At 35.5% G+C, this 24497-nt stretch overlaps 1 protein-coding gene across 1 annotated transcript; it reads left to right on the top strand.

The window, feature by feature from the left end:
* Positions 1 to 2091: 2091 nt before the first annotated feature.
* On the top strand, positions 2092 to 24351 carry LOC114713306 (DExH-box ATP-dependent RNA helicase DExH14). Its single transcript, XM_028897922.1, has 49 exons — positions 2092 to 2316; positions 2628 to 2689; positions 2787 to 2955; positions 3256 to 3685; positions 3765 to 3830; positions 4093 to 4197; positions 4295 to 4597; positions 4943 to 5059; positions 5231 to 5290; positions 6332 to 6403; positions 6501 to 6617; positions 6703 to 6864; positions 7205 to 7270; positions 7365 to 7517; positions 7594 to 7677; positions 8468 to 8542; positions 8624 to 8755; positions 8842 to 8907; positions 9193 to 9258; positions 9366 to 9488; positions 9644 to 9793; positions 10639 to 10851; positions 11170 to 11325; positions 11405 to 11629; positions 11713 to 11814; positions 11905 to 11985; positions 12094 to 12174; positions 13301 to 13504; positions 13603 to 13719; positions 13826 to 13948; positions 14557 to 14646; positions 14731 to 14856; positions 14981 to 15043; positions 15440 to 15528; positions 15853 to 15943; positions 16324 to 16473; positions 16547 to 16738; positions 16829 to 16894; positions 19103 to 19258; positions 19337 to 19480; positions 19935 to 20002; positions 20080 to 20245; positions 20407 to 20469; positions 20800 to 20895; positions 21000 to 21167; positions 22172 to 22342; positions 22994 to 23143; positions 23211 to 23342; positions 23914 to 24351. Exons 1-49 carry the CDS (start codon positions 2210 to 2212, stop codon positions 23998 to 24000), a joined length of 6255 nt encoding a protein of 2084 aa, XP_028753755.1. The 5' UTR covers positions 2092 to 2209; the 3' UTR covers positions 24001 to 24351.
* The last annotated feature ends 146 nt before the right edge of the window (positions 24352 to 24497 follow it).

Below are 24497 nucleotides of genomic sequence, written 5' to 3'. Positions count from 1 at the left end.
AGTTGAAAATTACAAATCCTAAATCAAGTTTGGTAATAAAATTTTATTTGGTATTGACAAGTCTGAATTTGTAAATAACAACAAATTTCTGTTGATATTTTTTGTTTGGTATTTATAAAATTCAGTTTCTTTTTTTATCATTGACCCTGCTTCTTTTGCCACAAAATAATTTAGAACAAGTTAACAATATGGGCTTGAAGCACTGCTGCATCTACTTCTTCGTTTACCGCTCAATTGGCGAGGTTTTGAATAGCCAACCAAAGAAAGGCTGAGAAAATCATAATTGTGTATGGTGTATTATGGCCTTTGCACCAATAATCTTCTGAAGTTCGACGCTTCAACGACTCTCGCTCCGGTGCACGAGACAACGAACAGGCAAGCATGTCAATATGAAGGCGATTAACATACATCTGGAAGAATCATCTCGGCATCAAAATATTAGACATGGATTTTGGAGGAATCTGGGAATAAAAAAAACTTAATAAAAAAAATAAACAAAAACAAAATTTCTTTCACATACTAACCCCATCCTAATTATAAAAACTAGCTGACTAATTTGAAGAGATTAAACAAATAAACTAAGTTTGTTATTTGTAATAAATATGTATTATCTTTCTTAAAATATTCTTGTTAATAAAGTGTATTAGTTAGAACTAGCATTAGTAGAATGACTACTTTAGAAAAAAAATGCATAAATATGATAAACAAAATAGATTGGGATTTTATACTACCTCTGGTCCTAATTATAAAAGCTAATTGACTAATTTGAGGAGATTAAGGAAAGAAGTTGAGTTAGTTATTTGTAATAAATAGGTGTTGTTTTTTCTAAAATATCTTTGCTAATCAAATGTATTAGCTAAAACTATCATTATTAAAAGAATTACCTTGGGAAAAAATACATAAATATGAGACAAAATGGATTGGGATCTTATATTTAAGATCAAAATAAAAATCAAACAAATTCTTATATTAAGGATTGGAAGTAGTATTTACGATCAAAATAAAAGTAAAACAAAGTCTTATATTAAGAACAGGACATAATATTTAACATAAAGCTACTTAAAAAAAACCAACCCAGACAACATACACAGCATGTTTTTACGCAATCAAAGTCATCATTTTATTTAATACTACCTCCCGTCCTAATTATAAAATCCCGTTTGTAGATTGCAAACAAGGTTTTATAATTAGGACAGAAAGTAGTAAAAGGAAAAGAAAAAAAGTATACAAGCTCGTCTGATTCTAGTAATCCGCTTCTTAATATAAGACCTGATTAACTAATTTGAATAGATTAAAGATGTTAGTTAAATTAGTTAATATGATATGTTTTTTCCAAAACATTATAAATATCTTTTTTAATTTCCTTTCTCCCTCTCCTACCTGATTATTACTGGAAGAATATCCATAGAATTAACTTAGAAAAAAATTGATAAACATTTATGTGAAATAGTTCTTATGTATAGGACCAACACTAACTCCCTAATTAGCTCATATATTAAAGACCAGAGGAGCGCTATTTATTTTTGTATTTCTAAGATAATTATGTAAAATATTTTTTTAAAAGTAGTTTGTTTTATTTGGATAATTACTCTTAATAAAAATATATTGCAAAAATGTTATGTTTCCTCTGTTCCTTAATATAAAAGATATATAACTAATTTACAAATATTAAAAAAATTAGTTAAGTTAACTATTTATAATGAATGAGTATTTTTAACTTGAATATCTTTATTAATTATGTGAATAGAAACTCTTTAAATCACTATATGAATTATTTTGGAGAAAAATAAATAAATATTAAAAATATAATAAATTGAGTTTTTACACTAATTATTAAATTGAATCTCTTACTAGTTTTTATATTTAGGATAGGAAGTAATGTATTTTTAGAATAATTTTTTTAACTTTTTAAAGCACATAAAAAGACATTTTTTGGGCCAAAAAATAAAAATACATTTTAAAACTAATGTTTTCAATTTTTTTTTTTTGTTAGGAAAAAAACTCTTCTGGGAGCAGAAAATCAAACAGTTTCCCTGCTGATCGAGAAAGACCGGCGGTCGCGGCAAAATGAAATAAATGGAAAATAAAACTTCGATTCTCAGTGGCCGGAGACTTGTATCCACATTGCTGACTTCTGCCACCCTCTTTCTTCCCTGATACCTTCAAGCTTTCCCAGGGCTCAAGCAGCTGTGAGAGCTTTCTTTCGACGATGTTGATTCAGATTCCCCGGCTAACAAACTCTCTCAGAGGCCCATTCGATGTTGATCAGGCGTATCTCCACCGCAAACAAATTCTCCAAAATCGAGAGCCTCGCAAGTAATTTCGATATAGAGGACGCTTTTTTCAGATTATGCTTTCATTTATGTTCTGTTCGGTTCCTAGGAAAATTTGCGCGGTAAAACAATAACGTCAGTAATTTTATTGCAATTCATCACAGACTGGCCCTTCTGCTTGCTATCCATTGTGAACTTTGAGTCTTATGAGTTTCATGGCTACCTTACACGGACATTTATATATGTAAATATATACCTGGTCTTAGTTTCGTAGTCTAGTGTTAATTTGCTCGTTTCATGTTCGTTGTGTGCTATAATGCTAATAAAACTTGGATTTTAACTTTTATGATATAGTTCTGCTAGTTCGCTTGATGACTCAGTGCTGGCACGGAAGATCGTTTATAAATGGGAAGAAGGTATGTGCAGTTGTTAGCGATGAATTAGTATGTTCAATTAGTGACGTAATTATTATCAAACTATAAGATGCTTACATGCGATGGATTGGTGAAGCAGCTTCATCAGAAGTGCGACATGCATACAAACAGTTTATAGGTGTGGTAACGCAATTGATTGATGAAGAAACGTCCTCTGAGGAGTTCCACGAGTTGGTGCTGACTCTTTACCGTCTTTTCAGCAGTTCGATGGAGGGGGATGATATTGATAGAATAATATCTGATAAGAAGTGAGTATTGGGCTATCGACTGCCAGAATTTGAACAATTTCCGAATTCGAATGAATTTCTAGTGAATTCAGTAAAGAGTCAGCAAGTGTTCAGAAATTGTTCAAATATCTGAAAGTGGAACTCACTGTCTTGATATTGCATCCTAGTGTGCTTAAATACTTTATACTGTCATGTGCATATCACTAAATGCTGATGCCATAACATGGAATTCTGATCCGCATATCTGTTAGTCTCGAATATAGAGAGAACAGAGCATATGCTAGAGAACCTCGACTTCTGATATGTGAAACTGTTGTTCAGGTTAGAATTGAGAAAACTCCATGGTTATACAGTTGCTGACGCCACCTTGAGGCAAGTTGCATCTCTAGCACAGACGCTACTCAAAGTGCAGCCTAGCAATAATATAGAAAGAAATCTCGATGCCAGTGAGGATTTAGAATTTGGAGCTGATTTTAATTTTGTAGCACCAGCCCGTTTCTTAATTGATGTGACTTTAGACATTGAGGATATGATGGATTACAAAGGCACTGCTCCTCTAGCTGTTCAAGAAGGACATTATAGCCATGTTGGCCCAACAGATGATCCTGTTGTGGATAGGGCAAAGTTTAACTTGAGTTGGTTAAGAGATGCATGTGATAAGATAGTTAGGAATAGCATCTCACAACTATCCCGGGATGAACTGGCAATGACCATTTGCAGGGTGCTTGACTCAGAAAAGCCTGGAGAAGAGGTATTGCTTGGTGTTAATCTTCTTTATCAGGCATATAAATCACAGACCTGTCTAATTTTTTTTTCCCCCCCGTGTGAAGATAGCAGGAGATTTGCTGGATCTGGTTGGTGATGGTGCATTTGAAATGGTGCAAGACCTTATATTGGTGAGGAAACAGTTGATTTGCTTACTTACATTGATGGCTATATCTGGCTGGATCTTAGTATATTCCACTGATTATTCAAGTAATGATTGCTTTATATGTTTTAAGATTTGAATTTTTATTGTTCAATATAATAATGTTGGTTTTGCTTGGGAAATTTAAACCCTTTTTTTTTCTTCATTCTTTGAAATAACTGCTTCAGTACTCTGTATTGAAGTTCTTGGGAATTTACTTGCATTATAGTTGTCTTTATGTCCAATTGCAGCATCGGAAGGAGATTGTTGATGCCATCCATCACGGATTATCAGTACTGAAGTCTGACAAAAATGCTTCAAATGCTCAGCTGCGAATGCCTAGTTATGGGACTCAGGTACTGACCTTGTTATTATTTTCATCTAGATTTCATCCACTTGTATATACTTTCTATGGTGACAGGCTATCTCTTGTGAAATTAATTTTATTTTCAGGTAACTGTTCAAACAGAGTCAGAAAGGCAAATTGACAAACTTCGACGAAAGGAGGAAAAGCGGAATAGACGTGGAATAGATCATGCAGGTGATGGTGACTTGTCGGCAGCAGACTTTTCTTCTCTATTTCGAGCAAGTGAGAGGAAAAATTTAATTGATGATATGATTGGCTCTGGGGATAAGAATCAGTCAATAGCTGTCACTGCTCTTCCTCAAGGAACTGTTAGGAAGCATTTTAAGGGGTATGAGGAGGTCATTATCCCCCCAAGACCAACGGCACCAATGAAACCTGGAGAAAAGCTGGTATATATATAAAGTTTATTGTGAGAAAGCATCAGTTGTGTCTTAATGAATCATATGAGGAAATAATTTTTTAGCTGCTGTCTATAAATACTTGATGAACATATTAAATGAGAGATTGGACTCTTGGCAGTTGATGGTTCAGGAATGCTTGCATTGACACTTGTGTCTTAATGATTGGCTGCTGATACCTTGTCTCTTCTAAAATCCACATTTTGCATACCTTCTATCTTTTCTTACTTATGTAGAAAATTTTACAACTACTGCTCTCAAAATGATCTTGAAGGTAAGGCTTTGTTGATTGAGGTAATTCCTTATTGGCATTTCTGTTACAATATCCATTTTCAGATCGAGATCGGGGAGCTGGATGAATTTGCTCAAGCTGCTTTTCATGGTTACAAATCACTAAATCGTATTCAAAGCAGGATATTTCAGGCTGTTTATGGCACGAATGAAAACATACTAGTGAGTGATCTTTGCTCCAGTTTTAAGTTTGCAGGAAATTAATAACAGACTACCAAAGACGAATACTGCTTAAGAATATCAGTATGCCAAAAAAAAAAAACAGGAAAAAGAAAAAGATGAGTTTTACCGTTGCTTTTTGATATTTTGTAAGTGATTTTGATGTTTCTGCAGGTATGTGCTCCTACAGGAGCTGGCAAAACTAATATAGCTATGATTTCAATCCTGCATGAGGTAAATAGTATCTTCTAATGTACTTATGCTGACAGCTTTAACTCTTGTATGATTTAGTCACATTGCCTCAAATCAACGCTTTAAGTTGATGTTTTCTTCTGATTATAATCCTAAATGGGAGTGCAATGTAAAAGCATGCCAAACTTTTGACACATTATTCATGTTGCAAAAAATCCACATCATTGTTGATTGGAAAAAAAAATGCCATATCTTTCAGGACAGCTTTGTGTGCGCTATTTCCTTACTTTCTTCCACCATCCTCAACCTTGTCTTTAGAACTATCGAGACTGATTCCTTGCTAATCTGTTGCCATTCATGGTATAGACCAAACTAATTCTCCTTACAACAAATTTCCTTAAATTTGGTACAAATGGCTACTTATGTGTCACAATCTTTCAGATGAATCAGAAATGATCAGGAAGGCTGGTTCTTCCATCACTTCATTGACCAATGTTAAGTTTTCAATTGTAGTGTATTCAATTTTGTATTTCTGTGTAACTTGGAATGATTTTGGATTTGAGGTCTGATTGGTCAAGAAAAGAAGTGTAGATTACTGGATCAATGAAGTCATCAAGAAATTTCTCTTGACTGTTAGCAAGGCTCTGAATATGATGAAAAACTTATAGATCTATGAAAGGACTTGCATCCTTTTTTTTTTTTTGTGTGTGTTTCTTATGGATCTAAGAAAGGACTGAAAGATTTGTCTTTTCCTTTGTATTTTCTGTCCTCTCATTTATAATCCTTCTTTTTGTAACGAAAAATTGCCCTGAAACTTCTATACATTCCTGTTTCAAGAAGGGATGGTCCATGACTTAAGGCTTGGCTTCCAAATAGGATATACATATATATATATATTTATATTGATTGATTGATATTGTCGTATATTTTCAGAGTTCCATTGTTAGATGTGTAGTGCAGTAAGAGTTTATTAATTATTTTTGTATTGATGATGTCCATCTCTATTCTGTGCATTGTTATTTTAGTAATTGTACTAGGAGGATGTTTAATGCTCCAATTATGTGCTTTCTTTGCTGTATGCAGATTGGGCAGCACTTCAGGGATGGGTACCTGCACAAAGACGAATTTAAGATAGTTTATGTTGCCCCAATGAAGGTATTTGGAAGCCTTTGTCCTTCGTTCTGTATTTCTAATGAGCTTTTCTTTCTGTTCTCTGAACCCTGTTGTCTATTATTAACACAGTCATTTATAGGCTTTGGCTGCAGAAGTGACAAGAACATTCAGCCAACGATTAGCTCCTTTGAATATGACTGTCAGAGAGCTTACTGGAGATATGCAACTGTCTAAAAGTGAACTTGAAGAAACTCAGGTTTCCTGTTATCAACATTGCAGGTTTTGGTTTTTCTTTGCAGGCTTGGGAACTTAGTGTCTTTTTTCTCCCTTGTTTGAATCAGATGATAGTGACAACACCTGAGAAATGGGATGTTATTACTCGCAAGAGCAGTGATATGTCGCTCTCAATGCTTGTGAAGCTTTTAATAATTGATGAAGTGCATCTACTTAATGATGATAGAGGCCCTGTAATAGAGGCTTTAGTTGCTAGGACTTTACGTCAGGTAAAGTCTGTGACTTTTTTTTTTCCCAAATGAGTTTCAGTTCAAGTAAGAAGTACATTATATTTCTTTCCTTTTTTTTTTTTTGGGTCTTTGTAAAGGAAGAAATATTGCTCAAGAAAATGAAAAATGAATACCAAAAAAAGTATTAAAAGGTGTCCTTAATGATGAAAAGCAGAAAGGACAAGCAAGGTTCTCAATACACTAATGCTCTCCAATCCCATTGTTAAGAGGACTCCCTTTTAGTACGATCACTTATAGTATTCACTATAATGGGCATTGGATTAGCATCATCTTGCCCCCTTTTCCTCTGCTTCTTTCTAATCTTCTTTGAACTAACCAGGTTGAATCAACTCAGACAATGATACGCATTGTGGGCCTTTCTGCAACTCTTCCTAATTACCTAGAGGTGTTTGATCTCAATAATATATACTTATGTTCATAAACTCTATTTATACATGCTGAATGCTGAAGTGTCTATAAGCTATGACTGTTGTTACCAGGTTGCACAATTTCTCAGAGTGAATCCCGAAGCAGGACTTTTTTTCTTTGACTCTAGCTACCGTCCAGTTCCTCTTGCTCAACAATATATTGGAATTAGTGAGCAAAATTTTGCAGCACGTACTGAATTGTTGAATGAGATATGCTACAAGAAGGTCTCTTTCTTCCTTACTTCATCTCTAAAAAATCTTGCTGTGGTGATTAATTTGTTTTGTCTGGTGCTTGAGCCAGGTTGTTGATTCTATTCGGCAAGGCTATCAAGCAATGGTATTTGTCCATTCACGGAAAGACACTGCAAAAACTGCTGAGAAACTGGTTTGTAAATTGAGATGTCTATATTGTTCTGGTTTATGAATTAGGATGTTCTACGCAGTCCACTATCTGCTGGAGTTATTTTGCCTGCATGTTGGGGGTGCTTTAAACATTCTTATTTTTATTCTTCAAATTTGTTAACTCGTTATTGTAAGGAAAATTTCTGTCATGCCACCCCTGTATGCGTACATGGGGGGTCAAGATTGGATCAGTACAGTAGGCCCCACCATAGAGATGAAACCCTGACCCTTCGTTGTACACTCTGGGAGGGCATGGTAGCATTGCCCTGTGGAAGGCACTTTGCAAAACTTTTTTCTTTTTTGTGCCCAACATACAGTTCGCACACCAATATATTATTGTTCTTCTCTTTGCACCTTTGTTCTTTATTTTTTCTGAGTAAAGTTGTAGAGTGACTGACATCCATATTTTCTTTTTTTCGTTTAGATAAACTTTGTGGAAAAAAGCTATTCCTTCAGTGTGAACAAATATTTGTTCTTGAATGAGTATGCGTACTGCTGCTCTGCTGAATGATTAATTTAGCATATTACTGTACAAGCTAGCCCCTTTGAGGGCCTTTCCAAATTATGCATATCTGTTTCTTAACTGTATTTATAATTTGGATATGCATGCAGCCCTTGTAGTTTTGCTAGTTACATTCATAAGTTTTGACCTCATACACAGAAGTAGTAATCTGTTCCACTCTTTCGTAATAGCTCTATATCTTAGTAATTGCTAACAGTAGCAGCGGTCTGTTGCAAGCTTAAGTATCACCACTTATATACCTGTTTGATAGGTTGAGTTTTCACGAAAGCATGATGACCTGGAGCTCTTTAGGAATAATGAACATCCGCAATATAACTTTATCAAGGTGATTGAAAGATGTGCTTCATTCTTTTGGTTCTTCTTGTGTTATCTATTCTTTATGTGATATCAATTTTATGTTTTGCAGAAAGAAGTTATCAAATCCAGAAACAAAGATCTTGTTGAACTTTTTGAATTTGGGATGGGCGTTCATCATGCTGGGATGTTACGTGCAGATAGAGGGCTAACTGAGCGGCTTTTCGCTGATGGACTTCTGAAAGTAGAGCTTGTCCTTCGTTTGAATTTCTGCTTCGATTTTTGGAGTTTGCTGGCAATTTATATAGTAATGCCATTTTTTGCTTTTAGGTACTTGTTTGTACAGCAACTTTGGCATGGGGTGTTAATCTACCTGCTCACACGGTTGTCATTAAGGTTTGCATGATCTTATCGTAATCTGATAACATTATAGACGAATGTAGTTTTGCATCATATGAGGTAGATGTTGAAACTTCAAACTCTGATGCTTTCACATCATCTTGTAGCATTATTATTATCATTATTTTGATGTGTAACGTAAAATATTATGTAGATAGCTACTGGGTTTTAGTTCACAATTTTACAACGGCAGATAGGTTTTGATATTACATTCCTATAGATTCTTTGTCGTTTTTATTTACGTTCATGTTAAAGTTTGATCTAAACTGTGTCATTCTCTAGGGCACGCAATTGTATGATCCCAAAGCTGGTGGGTGGCGGGATTTGGGTATGCTTGATGTTATGCAGGTAGGACCATGAACTTCCTTGTAAAGTACGTATGAAGTTTTTTTTTCTCCTTTTATATTGGCTTAATCAATAGCTAAAGTGCCATTTTTATCACATTTTCACTCTAGATATTTGGTCGGGCTGGGAGGCCCCAGTTTGACAAAAGTGGTGAAGGCATCATAATTACATCGCATGACAAGCTAGCATATTATCTCCGCCTGTTGACAAGCCAACTTCCTATAGAAAGCCAGGTACTGTGTGGATTACACATTTGCTTTACTGGTTTTTTGACTCTAGCTTGCTGCGCATTTATAATGCACAAGATGTTTTTTCCCTAGAGATAAGTTTGCAAAATGTTCTTAATGAATTGCGCGCCATTTGCTTAGTGACTTTTTATTATTTGCAGTTTGTTAGATCCTTGAAAGATAATTTAAATGCAGAGGTAGCATTGGGCACTGTGACTAATGTTAAGGAAGCCTGTGCTTGGCTTGGCTATACATATCTTTTCATAAGGATGAGAATGAATCCTTTGGCATATGGTATTGCGTGGGATGAGGTAATTAATGTTGTGTCACGTACCTCCCTAATATATTTCCTTTTATCTATAACATACAATTTCTTTGTAAGGGAATTTCTTTCTGTATACTTTAGTCTTGTCTCATGTTGAACAATGCATGAATTTTTACCCCTTTAGTCTTACCCCTTCTGGCTTTTAGTCACTGAGGTTATTATTCCTAATGATTTATTTTTTTGGTAGAAAATTTTTCCTATGTATTTTGACTGACTGGATTAATACAACTACAAAGATCACCATTAGTTAATATTTCCGTATGATTTTAAATTTTGGATAATCTAGAGATGATGTTGCCTTAAAGTAAGAGATAAGATGGGTATTTTAACTTGAAACATGAGAGATGGGGAGAAGCTTTTAGCAAATATTTTGTTTTGGGCACCAAGTTTTGAGAGTATGGTTTTGCAAGAATTTCAGGGCACTTCTGCCGGAATTTCAGAAATCCGATGCCATGTATGCGTTCCTAAATATCCACTTTGCCTCTTTCTACCCCAAATACCGGGGGAACCTGCTAGTTAAAATGAGAAAACTGGTTTGCTGAGTCAAGGCTTGTTTGATCTTCCCCCGACTTTTGATTGAAGGGGAGCAGTTGTGTATTATTTCTGTCTTTTGTTCTCTCTTCTTATCAATAAACTCATAATCTTTCTCCCCGAACATAATACATAGTTACCATCACTTCAAACTTGGAAGTTCAATGCAGAGTTTTTATTGTTTCCTCTCACTTATCATTTTGAACATCTTCTACTTGGTTACCTTTGTATATATATTCAAAGGTTGATTCTTGACTAATTCTATATATGATCTAAACTGTGCTTTCTCTATTGCTTTAGGTTATGGCAGATCCTTCTTTGAGTACTAAGCAAAGATCTTTTGTAATTGAGGCTGCACGTGCACTTGATAAAGCAAAAATGATGCGGTTTGATGAGAAAAGTGGGAATTTTTACTGTACTGAGCTTGGTCGCATTGCAAGTCATTTTTACATCCAGTATTCCAGTGTTGAAACATACAATGAAATGTTGAGACGTCATATGAATGATAGTGAGGTTATTGGTTTCTGATTTGTCTCTTTTTCTTTCTTCTCTTTTGTTTTTGCATTTTTGGGTTTTTGGCTATTAAGTATTTTCTTTACTGTTAAAGGTTTCTGCTCATGCTTGTCATATACTATCTGAGAAGTGACTTTCTTGCTTACATATAGTGCACTGATTGTACCATAAGATTGGATAAGATGAGGCAATTGACAACTAGTCATTTTTCATCTTGGTTCAGTCTTTTTCGGAAACATCATCCAAATAACGATCAATATTATTTGTAGGTTGTTCATTGTGTCCCTTTACACTTACTTTTACCTCGTGCCACTCTAGGTGATAAACATGGTCGCGCACTCTTCTGAATTTGAGAATATTGTTGTCCGGGAAGAAGAACAAAATGAGCTAGAGATGTTAGCACGAACATCATGCCCATTAGACATTAAGGGTGGTCCTTCCAACAAACATGGAAAGATTTCTATTCTGATTCAGGTTTTTGATCATAACTGATTATGTTTTCTTGTTTTTGTACAAAAACATGTCTATATAGTGATGGTCTTGTGGTTTGCAGTTATACATATCTCGAGGCTCTATGGATGCTTTTTCATTGGTTTCTGATGCTGCATACATAAGTGCAAGTTTGGCTCGTATAATGAGGGCTTTATTTGAGATTTGTTTACGGAGAGGATGGTGTGAGATGACTTTGTTCATGTTGGAATATTGCAAAGCTGTGGATCGTCAAATTTGGCCGCATCAACATCCCCTTAGGCAATTTGACAAGGACCTCTCTGGAGAAGTCTGTCCTGATTATTTTATTCCTCCTAACTTCTAAAGCTATGTTTCATGCTCATGTGTGATAATCTCTCTTTGGTGGTCTAGATATTACGGAAGCTTGAAGAACGTGGGGCCGACTTGGATCGCCTTTATGAGATGGAAGAGAAAGATATTGGAGCCTTAATTCGATATGCACCTGGAGGAAGGGTATGTACCTTGTAGGATAGCATTCAAGGATTCCTTAGGAGCTGAACATAGATGCTAAAAAATAGTTAACTTTTTTCCTTCATGTTTTAGTTGATCAAGCAATACCTTGGATACTTTCCATCAATTCAGTTATCAGCAACTGTGAGTCCTATAACCAGGACTGTCTTGAAGGTAATACTGTGGTGAATATTTCTTTTCAGAATACTTAAGATTGCTGTTCCTTTTACATCCAAATATCTTCTCTTGTATCCAATTTCGGAGGCAAATTGTTTATTGCAGATTGATTTGGTCATAACTCCTGATTTTATTTGGAAAGATCGTTTTCATGGCGCTGCTCAACGTTGGTGGATTCTTGTAGAGGTGATGCCATGAGAATATTTCTGATTAAATTTTCTTGGTATGATCAGTGATGTTGTTAGGTTCTGCAGAAGAGAGTAAGAATTGGGAGAGTAAAGAGAGGGAAAAGAACAGATGAGAGGGTAGAAGAGAGATATGTGAGAGAGAGAGAGAGAGAGAGCGAGGACCTAGAATCAGTATCTGAAATCCTAGGAGAGAAGAGGGAAATTCCTGAATAATATACTTTCATTCATACCCTAATGTCATCATACAATAGATTTAAATAAACTGAAAACATAACTGAAGGTAACCGCCTAATAACTTCCCAATAACCTCCTATATTCTAGGTTAAGGATTATCAATAACTGACAATAACTATAACTAATATTTAAATAACCCACTGTAATAGTCTGAAAGGATAACTGAAATATAACCACCTAAAACTGAAGATTAAAAATAACCAATTTGTAAACTACCCCTAACATTGGACTCTATCACATGTCAATCAATCGCTGTGTTATTTTGAAAACCTTTCCAGCTATGATGCATGGCAAATTACGATCATTCAGCAAATTATTACAAGTATAGGATTTAAGGCTGGATCTGTTTATAGGATAGGAGCATTAATATTGAACGCCTAACGACTAACCATCATTTGATCAAATTTTTTTGGATTATATTATTATGAAATTAACATATCATTCTAAACTAAATCTGGTTTAGATGCTACGTTTATTGTGAATCCTATTTAAAACGGATACTGGGCTATTGTTTTCACATTGGCTGTGCTTTTTGCTCAAAACTCCCACTTTGTAGTCCCATCTTCTACAGCCCCGTGTGCTGCAGTCGGGGAAATGCTTCATTGGTTTAATATTTTGACGTGCTTGGAGTTCTTTAGTTTAGAGATGCCCAAGAGTCTTAGCCAGATGCCACCGGTATTCACTTTTATTCAGCCTGCAACCTTAAAGACTTACCTTAAGTGCAAATGGCAAATGTATAATTGGATGTCGCAGATGTGTTGTATTTTTTGGTTGATGTAACTTGTCATAGGCCCACCTTTCCCTTGAACCATCTATTCATGTCATTAAATATTTCACTTATTGATAATTTGGTGCTCTAACTTGAGTGCATGCTCAACTATTCTGAGCAGGACTATGAGAATGATCACATCTTCCACTCAGAACTCTTCACTATGACAAAGAGGATGGCTAGGGGAGAACCACATAAGCTTTCCTTCACTGTGCCTATATTTGAACCTCATCCACCACAATACTACATACATGCCGTTTCTGATTCTTGGTTATGTGCAGAGGCGTTCTACACTGTATCCTTTCATAATCTAACACTACCGGAGGTAGCTGGTGTTTATTTATTTCTTGTCTCTAGCACAATTTTACGGTAATTAGCTCCTGGCAGAATATTTATCTTACAATAAGGCTGTGCTGTCTTCAGGCTCGTACTGCTCATACAGAACTCCTTGATCTAAAACCTCTCCCAGTGACTTCTCTTCAAAACAATGCTTATGAGGCTTTATATAAATTTTCACATTTTAATCCTATACAAACACAGGTTTGTTTAAATTGCTTTACTACAAGTTTTATTTGGTTATGCATAATGGATTCTGGATATATTGACACATGAAGACTGTCTTTTTATGCCTTACTGAACATGGCAGACATTCCATGCCTTGTATCACACGGATAATAATATTCTCTTAGGAGCTCCGACTGGAAGTGGAAAAACTATATCTGCAGAGCTTGCTATGCTGCGTCTCTTCAGTACCCAGCCTGATATGAAGGTTTGCATTTAATTTTGTTATATCCTCTTAAGTGCATATAGTCAGAGTAATGAAATTGCAGGAAAAAAATAGCAAACAGTATACAGATGTTTTCTTTGGGGGAAAAAAAATGCTTGCTTGAGCATTGGAGAAGTGAATTGAGAGCACATCAAGATATTCATGTACTGCTGTGGAACTTTGTGAGCATAGAAAATGTTAAGTGGATTATTTTTATGCATCCCAGGAAATGAAAACCTTGTAGTGCAAAAAGAGTAAAAAAGTTATCTATCCTTTTAATCTGCTATCGTCTTGCAATGATCAGATGCATCTGCTTTATGCCTTTAACTACTGATATCCTCTAGTGCAGTGGGCAATATCACCCTTTTCAAGTTTTTGATTACATACTTCTAAGCAAATGAAAAAGGAGGGTCTTTGCTTGGCACCCTATTCTCTGTTGCTTGCAGATGATATTTTTTTTGAACCTCTGGTGTTTGTTTCTTGAGTGGTGTAACATTTTGTTTACATTGTGTTTAATTTTATTGCGATACATGATTGCTGACAGAAATAACATTCTGGGATGCTACTTCTCTGTGCATTTCTGTGTGAGTCACTGCTGTCATAAAATGCAGGTTATTTATATAGCACCTTTGAAGGCTATTGTTAGGGAAAGAATACATGATTGGCAAAAACGTCTTGTATCTCAGCTAGGGAAAAAGATGGTATTAATCTTTTTTGACTGATTTTCAATAAATGATACTCATAAATATATGGTATTGATAACAATGATGCCCTGTTTCTATCAGGTTGAAATGACGGGAGACTATACACCGGATCTGATGGCCCTTTTGTCAGCAAATATTATAATATCTACTCCTGAAAAGTGGGATGGTATTAGTCGTAATTGGCATAGTCGAAGCTATGTTACAAAGGTTCATTCTTATACATGTCTTGAGCAGCTGTGTTGATCTGAATATAGCATTACATGTTAAATAATAAACTATTTTTTTAATGCTATCCATTTCACATTTGCATTTTGCTGGCACTGATCAATAGGTTGGACTTATGATTTTGGATGAAATTCACTTACTGGGAGCTGATAGGGGGCCCATCCTTGAGGTATATGTTGATGAACCAGTGACATATTGTCCCTCTAGCCTTTGTTACTTCTCTTGATTTTAAATTCCTTAGTAAAAACACATGCTTTAATGTTACTCAAAATCATTTTGGCCCAAAAAATAAATTACTCGGGAACATTCAAACTCAAAATCTTAAGTTATGAAGTAAAGGGCCAATGAGTAGTTCTATTACAAACCCTAACATGTCCTTTAACACAAGCCTTTTGGGCTTTAAGTAAACACTCAGCACAAACCATTCCTTGTGCTGAAACTTAATTACTGATCATAATTTTGCATTAACCCAATGTTTTAACTTATTCAATTGTGTATGTTGGTTTTCTTGGCTTGTTTTATAGATGCATTCTCATTGTTCAACTGAGGAATTTTCTTTTTATAGGTCATTGTTTCTCGGATGAGATACATATCATCTCAAACAGAGCGTGAAGTGCGGTTTATTGGTCTTTCTACTGCTCTAGCTAATGCTGGGTATGTTTCCTCTGAGCACATTTCATGAGAGAAGCCCTATCCTTGTTAGCTTGCCCATTTCCTGAGTCTAAACTCCATATATGTCCATGCATGTGTGGATTGATTGTACTTGTTTAGTGAGTAAAAGTATGTTGTATTTTACTTGTTATGTGTTGTTGGATTGATGTTGGCAATGCAAAATTTCCATGGTACTTCTGCAAAATGTTATTTGGGGGATTAATTCTGATCTTTTGGATGAATGTATCTTCTCCCTAAGAAAGTATCTGTTAGGAAATCTTTAGATAAACTAATAACTTGCCTTTTTTCCCTTTTGGCAACATATAGTGATTTGGCTGATTGGTTGGGGGTTGAGGATATTGGACTTTTCAATTTCAAGCCAAGTGTAAGGCCTGTACCTCTTGAAGTTCATATTCAGGTGAGTTATCCCAGTGGTTTGCTTGCCCATTTTTATGGCATGATGCTTGGTTGCAGTTGTGTTGGTCAAATGAAATGGTGAAGAATGAAGTGAGGGGTGTGCTCTGACTTATGTTGTCCGTCTCTTTCTCCTACCAAGAACTCCCTAATTTTTTCATGTGAATAGAACAGAACAATAATCCTAATTACTACCTACAGAAACATGCAATAATAAACAAGAGATAAGATATTTGAGAGGCTTTTCGGTTAAGTCTCAAGGTTTGATAACCAGAAACTTCAAATTGTTTAGTGAAATTTAATCTTAAGTTCTTGATTGTTTTTTATTGGAAGTGGAAGAGAAGGTTGCATATATGTCATTATAACTTTTTCTTCATCTTGCAGGGATACCCTGGAAAGTATTACTGCCCAAGAATGAACAGTATGAACAAACCAGCTTATGCCGCAATATGCACACATTCACCAACAAAGCCAGTTCTGATATTTGTCTCATCACGTCGACAGACAAGACTCACTGCATTGGACTTAATTCAGGTGAAGATTTAATCTCATGCTGGGAACAGTAAACATTTGAACTTCTATTTATTTTTCTTCTGTGTGAGTGTAGTATGCTGCTTCAGATGAACTTCCAAGACAGTTCCTCAATATGCCAGAAGAAGTAATGCAGATGGTTCTATCTCAAGTTTCTGATCAGAACTTGAGGCACACTTTACAATTTGGCATTGGCTTACATCACGCAGGTCTTAATGACAAAGACAGATCACTGGTGGAGGAGCTATTTGCAAATAACAAGATTCAGGCATACATTTGTAACTTGAAAACTTTAATCGTCAAAAACTATATTCTGGCTCTCGCTGGACTGATTAGGTATTTTATGGTATCAATGTAGGTATTGGTCTGTACAAGCACCTTGGCTTGGGGTGTGAATCTTCCAGCTCATCTAGTGATTATCAAGGTGATTGGCTCACTAGCATTTTTGTTCCCTTTTTTTTTTTTTTTAATGTTTTGTGGGGTTGGTGAGTGATTGTGGGGCAAAGTAACACCTGAAAGAGGTGACCTTGTGCTTTCTTTATCCATATATAGTAATACTACCTCTGGTCCTTAATATAACAGCTCTTTTGACTTTTATTTTAGTCCTAAATATAAGACCCCATTCTACTTTGTGTTTCATATTTATTCATTTTTTTTTCCAAGATAGTCCTTATAATAATGGTAGTTCCAGTACACTTGATTAGTAAGGATATTTTAGGAAAGATAACATCTATTTGTTACAAATAATTTACTGGTTTTCTTAATCTACTCAAATTAGTTAACTAGCTCTTATATTAAGGACTAAAGGTAGTATGTTATTTCTCTGGCGAGTTCAGGAGACATAGCGGAAACAAATTTTCTGGATGAGGTAGATGTCATATACAGTCCATTTGATATTGCCTATTCTTTTAGTCCTAGTTATGTTTTCTTTTATTTAACTGGGTGATAACTTGAATAATTCAAACTGCCGCGCTTGTCTACGAAACAATGTTTGAACCTAATATAATTTTTATGGAAGGGTAATCTTATTGACAAGTCACTTTTATTCCCTTCATTCACATACACTAGTGTTTTCAGTGTATTGCTAAGAACATGTTCATAATTATTATCTTTTGAATGTTTTGAAATGTTTCTATCAAAATGTCAATCCAAGAGTATAAACTGTTAAGTAGAGGCCTATAAATAATTTTCATTATAATCTCTCATATGTCTTATCTCACAAGAGCCCATTGAGCCTGAAGCATATTGATAAAGCATAGGCCTATCAGACCTTGTGCCAAAATTTAACTCGTTTAATTGGAGACTTGGACTGACAAGGATACAACTCTAGATCACTTTGTCATAAGAGATCCATTACCATTTTGGAACCACTTTTTTAGGAACAAGTGAACCAGCTGCGGAACTTGAGTTTTTACTACTTCCCTGAGCACATATTATTACACTACTTTCAGCTTACAGCTGATTCCCTCCAAGATCCAACACCCTAATACACCCAAAATATAAACATACGGCAACTAACACAAAATGATGCAATGGCTATTGATGCATCTCTGTTACAAAGTACTAAGCAGTATACAAATTACAATGGGCACTGTTAAAACTGAAGATATGGACCATGGTTTCAAAACAATAGCAAATAAGATAAACATGAGGCTTAAATACATACCGCACGAACAAACATTAAAAGTCACAAGCACATTATGGGTTTGCCAACTTTCAAGAGGTTCTCTCCACCAAAAACCTGACCAGAGTTCCAAACCCCTTTCCCCCCTTTCCTCTTCAGTTTTCCTCTTTATATATCCTATCAACAACTTTTAACTGCTCCCTCTTATCTCTTCGTCATGACTACCTTGTGTACTCCTTCACTTTTCTGTATTAATTGGCTCTCTCTGTTTTCATCTAGACCAGTAGTCCCCCATGTTCTACCCTTTCCTCTCTTCTGTGCTTTCTTCTATGTGTTTTGGTTGTAGCAGTGGGTTAGGTACCATCACATTTCAAGTCAAAATTTTAGGCTGTTATCAGACTTGTGAATGCTAAGATGTGACCAAAAAACTATCTTGTACTCTGTATTGCTTACCCTTAAATTGTCGTGTAGCTCTTAACATCCTGAATTTTATGGACTGAGGCTTACATAATTACTACAACTGTCAGGATGTGTGAATATTGATTGGTGAGGATCAGTTTAAAATTGATCTAAAACGGATATAGAAGAGATTATGTCTGACTTAATCTGGTCTGTGCCTCTTGTTAGGAGGGTCATTGGGAGGTGGCACAATGGTCTGCTGAATCTAATGGCTTCTAATTTATTGCTACGTTCAGGTTACTATGAATTAGAGTATTGACACACAAGGCATTTTCTAAGCAAAGGCTGAACTAGTGAAAAAATATTTGTATTTTTCTTGGATTCTTACCAGTTATCTTTTCTCTAGTCTTGTTCATGATTATGTATTGGTTTTTCTTGACCTGTATGTACCTTTACTGTTTCTTTGTTGCACATATATCGTTCATACTGATAAAAATCAATTTCATGATATGTTGCTCTGGAATATGATATATGTAGTGGACGACCATGTACTACTGTCTTCTCTCTGAATTTATTACACCTTTTAACAATACTTCGTTTCTTTTGCAGGGAACAGAATACTATGATGGAAAGACAAAGAGGTATGTTGATTTTCCAATAACTGATATCTTGCAAATGATGGGACGTGCTGGACGTCCTCAATTCGACCAGCATGGGAAAGCTGTCATTCTTGTTCATGAACCCAAGAAGAGCTTCTATAAAAAGGTCAAATTGGATTTGGATAATTATAATTGCCCATACCTGGATTTTCTGAGGACTGGAATAATTTTGCTTCTTTTGCAGTTCTTGTATGAGCCATTTCCTGTTGAGAGCAGTCTGAGGGAGCAGTTGCATGATCACATTAATGCAGAAATTGTTTCTCAAACAATCTGCCACAAACAAGATGCAGTGCATTATCTTACATGGACTTATTTATTCCGTAGACTTGTAAGTTTGGGCGCTTACTATAATTGGATGATGCAGAAAAGCGTTAGGTGTTGTATGCTTGTCAAGTCATATTAAATCTAAAGCATTTTGTTTATGGTTCCCATGTCTGACCTTGTTAAAATTTTGGCCAAGCTTATTCTTGTCATCTGCTTGCTGCCTTTAAGTATATATCACGCATAATATGGAATGCACTAGTTATCTATTTTCATTTGCTTATGCAAACAATCATATATGAGCAATCTAACGATTAATCCAGTACTGTTGTGAAGCAGTTATTCACAGGAAGTTTACAGTATTTTTTTTTTTAATTGCCTTTTGGAGTATTTTAAGTTGTGCCAATCGTTTCCTTGTATCGTTGTGTCTTATGTTGATCAGAAATTGATCTAGTACTTATAGATTTAGCCATTGTAGTATTATTTTTCTGCAGACATGCTTAATAGAATTTTTTTATTAGGTGGTCAATCCTGCCTACTATGGATTGGAGAATGCAGAACCTGAAACTCTCAGTTCATATTTGTCTAGGTAATGCCTTAAATTCTGGACCTTCTTGAACCTCATGTTAGAGATATCGTCTGTATCAGTCATGTCTCTTTTGGCAGCCTAGTGCAGAACACATTTGAGGATCTGGAAGACAGTGGATGCATCAAAATGAATGAAGATGAGGTGCAGCCAATGATGCTAGGTTCGATAGCATCTCAGTATTATCTCAGCTACATGACGGTATCTATGTTTGGGTCAAACATCGGTCCTAACACATCACTTGAAGTAAGCGTTCTTTCTCCCCCCCCTTAAAATTTCCTCTTTCTCTTATCTTTTTGGTGTTTTCGTAATTCTAAATGCTTCTTCATTACTAATTGAAATTGCCATAAAATATATTTTACCTACAAAATAGAATAACAGTAAAATATTTTATTTTTTGGCTGTAGGTGTTTTTGCACATTTTGTCTGCCGCCTCCGAATTCAATGAACTTCCTGTGCGACATAATGAGGTACTGTTTTTTTTTTTTTTTGTTTACCTAAATTTGCTCTTAATGAGAAGTCTCTCTTTTCAGATAAAAAGTGGCAAAATCAGGCGTAGACTGTATTATTCATGCCATTTAAATTTAATGTCTGTGGGGGATGCAACACAATTTTAAAATGCACTAAAACATAGATAATTGCTATATTAAAACGCCAACGAAACTTGTGGCCTAGTGCCCTTGCTCTTAGTCTAATCACTGTTACTTTTCCTTTTTTACATTTAGTTGAGTTTACATGCTGCTCTCAGAATCATATTCATTCATCAAAGCTGACAACATTACATCATCCTTATGCCATAGGAAAAGTACAATGAAGCATTATCTGAGAAAGTTAAATATCCAGTGGATAAAAATTGTTTAGACGATCCTCATGTCAAAGCAAATCTTCTATTCCAGGTCAGTTTTGTGTCTGTAAGAAGGAATTCAGCATGCTACAATTCTTTTATTTTCACTGATTATTTTGTTTGCATCTCTAATTATACAAAATTTTGGGGTTGCAGGCTCATTTTTCTCAATTGGAATTACCAATCAGTGACTATATTACCGACTTAAAATCAGTATTAGATCAGAGTATACGTATAATTCAGGCCATGATTGATATATGTGCAAACAGTGGTTGGCTTTCAAGCTCAATTACCTCCATGCATCTTCTGCAAATGGTCATGCAGGTATTATATAAACATATGTATATATATTTTTTGGGGGGAGGGGGGGCTCTGCAGATTTGTTACCCCAAAATCCATCCGATGATAAACGCTACTATGCTTTTGCTCTGCATAGACTTATTATACTGGATTATTGTGGAAATCTCCAGATTAATTAGCATTAGTATGATTTTATTTATTTCCCTTTTTCTCATCATTAATGTGTAAATAGTCAAAGATGGATTTTATTTTCTACTCCTTAGTTTCTTGCTGAGATTAATCATTACTGTGTAAATAGTCAAAGGTGGATTTTATTTTCTACTTAGTTTCTTGCTGAGATTAATGTACTGCTTGGTGGATATCTTGTAGCCAATATTGATCGATAAGAATTGGAACGTATTTTGATCTCCCTGCTCGCAATTATTTAGCTATATCATATTCTAACTACATGGATCATTATACTGTCCCCTGAAACATAAGGTCACATAACGTGCAAGTCATAAAAATCTGGAAGAACACTTTTTTATGAAGTTCCTGATAAAGTTATTATTCAGTTCGTAGTCTTTTGCCTATTCGACGAGGAAAATGTGAACGAGTACTTGAACTCAAATATGAAGGCAAAATAAAGTATTCTCTTGTTTAACGATATCTACTGATTTTTCTTATACTTCACTGTTATTCGATTGAGTAGATTGAGCACACCACTTTTTGATGATTGCCCATTGTAGCTTGATAAAGCAGAGGAAACACAACATATTCCAATATTCATTGGCTCTCTAGATCATTTCTCTCTCTCTCTCTTTTTTTTAAAAAATTAACTTAGCTATGGATGATGAAAAATTTATAACTTTGTTGATGATAATGTAGTAGCCTATGGATTAGACAAAAATAATGCTTGGATTACTACTTATCATGCACACGCGCGCACATGGTATTCAAGGACGGTTTCTGGCCGCTTGACAGTTTATTTCCCCATCTGGAGTATTCTTTGCTTTTTTATTCTCTGAAACATCGTGCTATCCTTTCAGGGTTTGTGGTATGATAAGGACTCTGCCTTGTGGATGTTGCCATGCATGAACGCTGATCTGATAAGTTCATTAAGCAGAAATGGAATTTCTACTGTACAGCAACTACTGGATATTCCCAAGGCCGCATTGCAGACCGTAACTGGAAATTTCCCGGCTTCGAAAATATATCAGGTAAAGTGCCACTAACTTTCCCTCCTTTTTCTTATTTGAAACTTTTTTCCTGTTTTCATACTAGTTCTAAATTGTGATATGTGCTGACGTAATCTAAATAGCAGAGTGATGGAAAGTGCAAAGCACTATTGTCTTTCGCATTTGGTAAATTATTAAAAACCACAAAGTTCATGCGTATTGGAGAATTTGATCATTACTTCTTCTTGCTTGAAGAAGCAATTCATTTGCAAAGAAAAACCTGTCAACTTGTATTTGTTAGTCAGAACCAGTCAGCTGTTGTGGGTTTCTGCGAGTTTTGTAGGTTGTCTTGGATCATGGGCAGGCTTATTTAGCGGTCAGCCTTGCCTATGAAGCATGGCCTCTTGAGGAAAAAAGCTTTGTACACGTCCATGTCCAACAATTATGACATGCACATTAGCTACATTGTGACACTTAAAAAAATTCCTGGCCGATTAATAAGTTTCTTTTACTTGCCAAAAGAACGTTACGTGTACGTATTTATTATGATCCAGCATCACTTGATAGAAGGGAAGTGGTTGATGGGTTACATGTGACTCCTGTCCTGCATATCGATGGTCTTTGTCAAGTTAGACTTGCATTTCACCTTTTTAAGTCGCCATCTGTTAGTTACTGTCTTTTTGCCGAACCCAGGATCTGCAGCACTTCCCTCGTGTCAAAATGAAAGTAAAGCTCCAGAGAAAGGACACTGACAGTGGAAGTTCCCGCGTTTTGAACATCAGACTGGAGAAGACGAATTCTAGACGACACTCTTCTAGAGCTTTCGTACCTCGATTCCCTAAGGTGAAGTTCTTAGATTGTCCGTTATTAGTTGTCTCAAACTGTAATTAATAATTCCTTTTTAATGCAGGTTAAAGATGAACAATGGTGGTTGGTTCTTGGTAACACCTCTACGTCTGAGCTTTATGCTCTGAAAAGGGTCTCTTTTTCCGATCACCTGGTCACCTCCATGGAGTTACCGCAAACTCCAGTTACTATTCAGGTAAAAATGGTTTTCCCCTCCCATATGTGGTCCTCAATCCCTTTCAGCGTGGCTTATTTTATTTTTATTTTTAAGCAATTTCAAATTAAACTATGATCATTTTAAGCTCATCCAACATCATTTGAACTTAGACCTAAGGGTCTTACGTAGGTCCAAAGGGAATTCTTAGTTATGGGTGGACTTTGCCTGGATCAATTTCGCAGTTTCTCAAATTTTTTTGCAATTTCTTTTTAGATTGAATACTGTTAATTTATAAACAGTGCAGCTTTCTGTAAATTTTATTATTAATATAAATTATATAGACAACGGGAGAAATTCCAGATTACTGTTCAACATTTGGGCATTTTCAGAGTACTTGTGATCTGTTTTCCGTGGTTGAACTTCTACTACTTCTCAAACGTGGACTGGGATAATATTTTTAAGAAGCAATCAATCCTGTTGATAATTTTTCTTTGGTAAATAGCCTGTTTATAGGTTTGATTGGACTTTAATATTGTTTACTAAACTTTGGGTATTCTGATGTATTTTGATCTAGAGTATCGCTGTATTTTTCTAACCTTTTTATTTACAGGGCATGAAACTGATTTTAGTCTCAGATTGTTACATTGATTTCGAACAAGAACACTCGATCGAAGAACTGCTAGGTGGTCAACAATAGGAGCAGGATTTAAGTAATGGAACCGTCGCCGGTGAATGTGATGGCATAGAAGATGTTCTCTTCAGAAGGAAATTATCTTTTGTGGTGTCTTTTTCTGCGTGTTATTTGTTTTTTTTTTTTTTTGGGGTGGTGGTCGTGGGGTTTCAAGGTATAGAGGTCAAGGTTTATAGAAATATTCTTTTTTTCCCCCTTATGTGAAATCAATGGATGGAGATTTCGACCAAAACAAATAATATAATCGGACGGAATGACAGAGGATTAGGGAATAAAATGAGAATCGTCACACACATTTCTCATCCACTAAACTGTTAATTTAGCTCACAGTTAGATGCCCTAAGTGGTTTACAGAAATTTTCAAATTTTCTTGTCCGTATAATTTTATGATGAGGACGACTATGAGGGAATTGTGCTCTGAAAAATGAGAGGATGATTCACCCGTGGGGAAAAAAAAAAAAAGATTCACCCGCAAAAAGGATGTATGAGCTAATTAGGATTTT

Source organism: Neltuma alba, unplaced genomic scaffold, assembly GCF_004799145.2.
Source record: "Neltuma alba isolate B1F8T4 unplaced genomic scaffold, ASM479914v2 tig00011422_pilon, whole genome shotgun sequence".
In the NCBI taxonomy this organism is placed as follows: Eukaryota; Viridiplantae; Streptophyta; class Magnoliopsida; order Fabales; family Fabaceae; genus Neltuma; species Neltuma alba.
The sequence above is the reverse complement of the archived record's forward strand: the minus strand, read 5'-3'. Positions and strand labels throughout refer to the sequence as shown.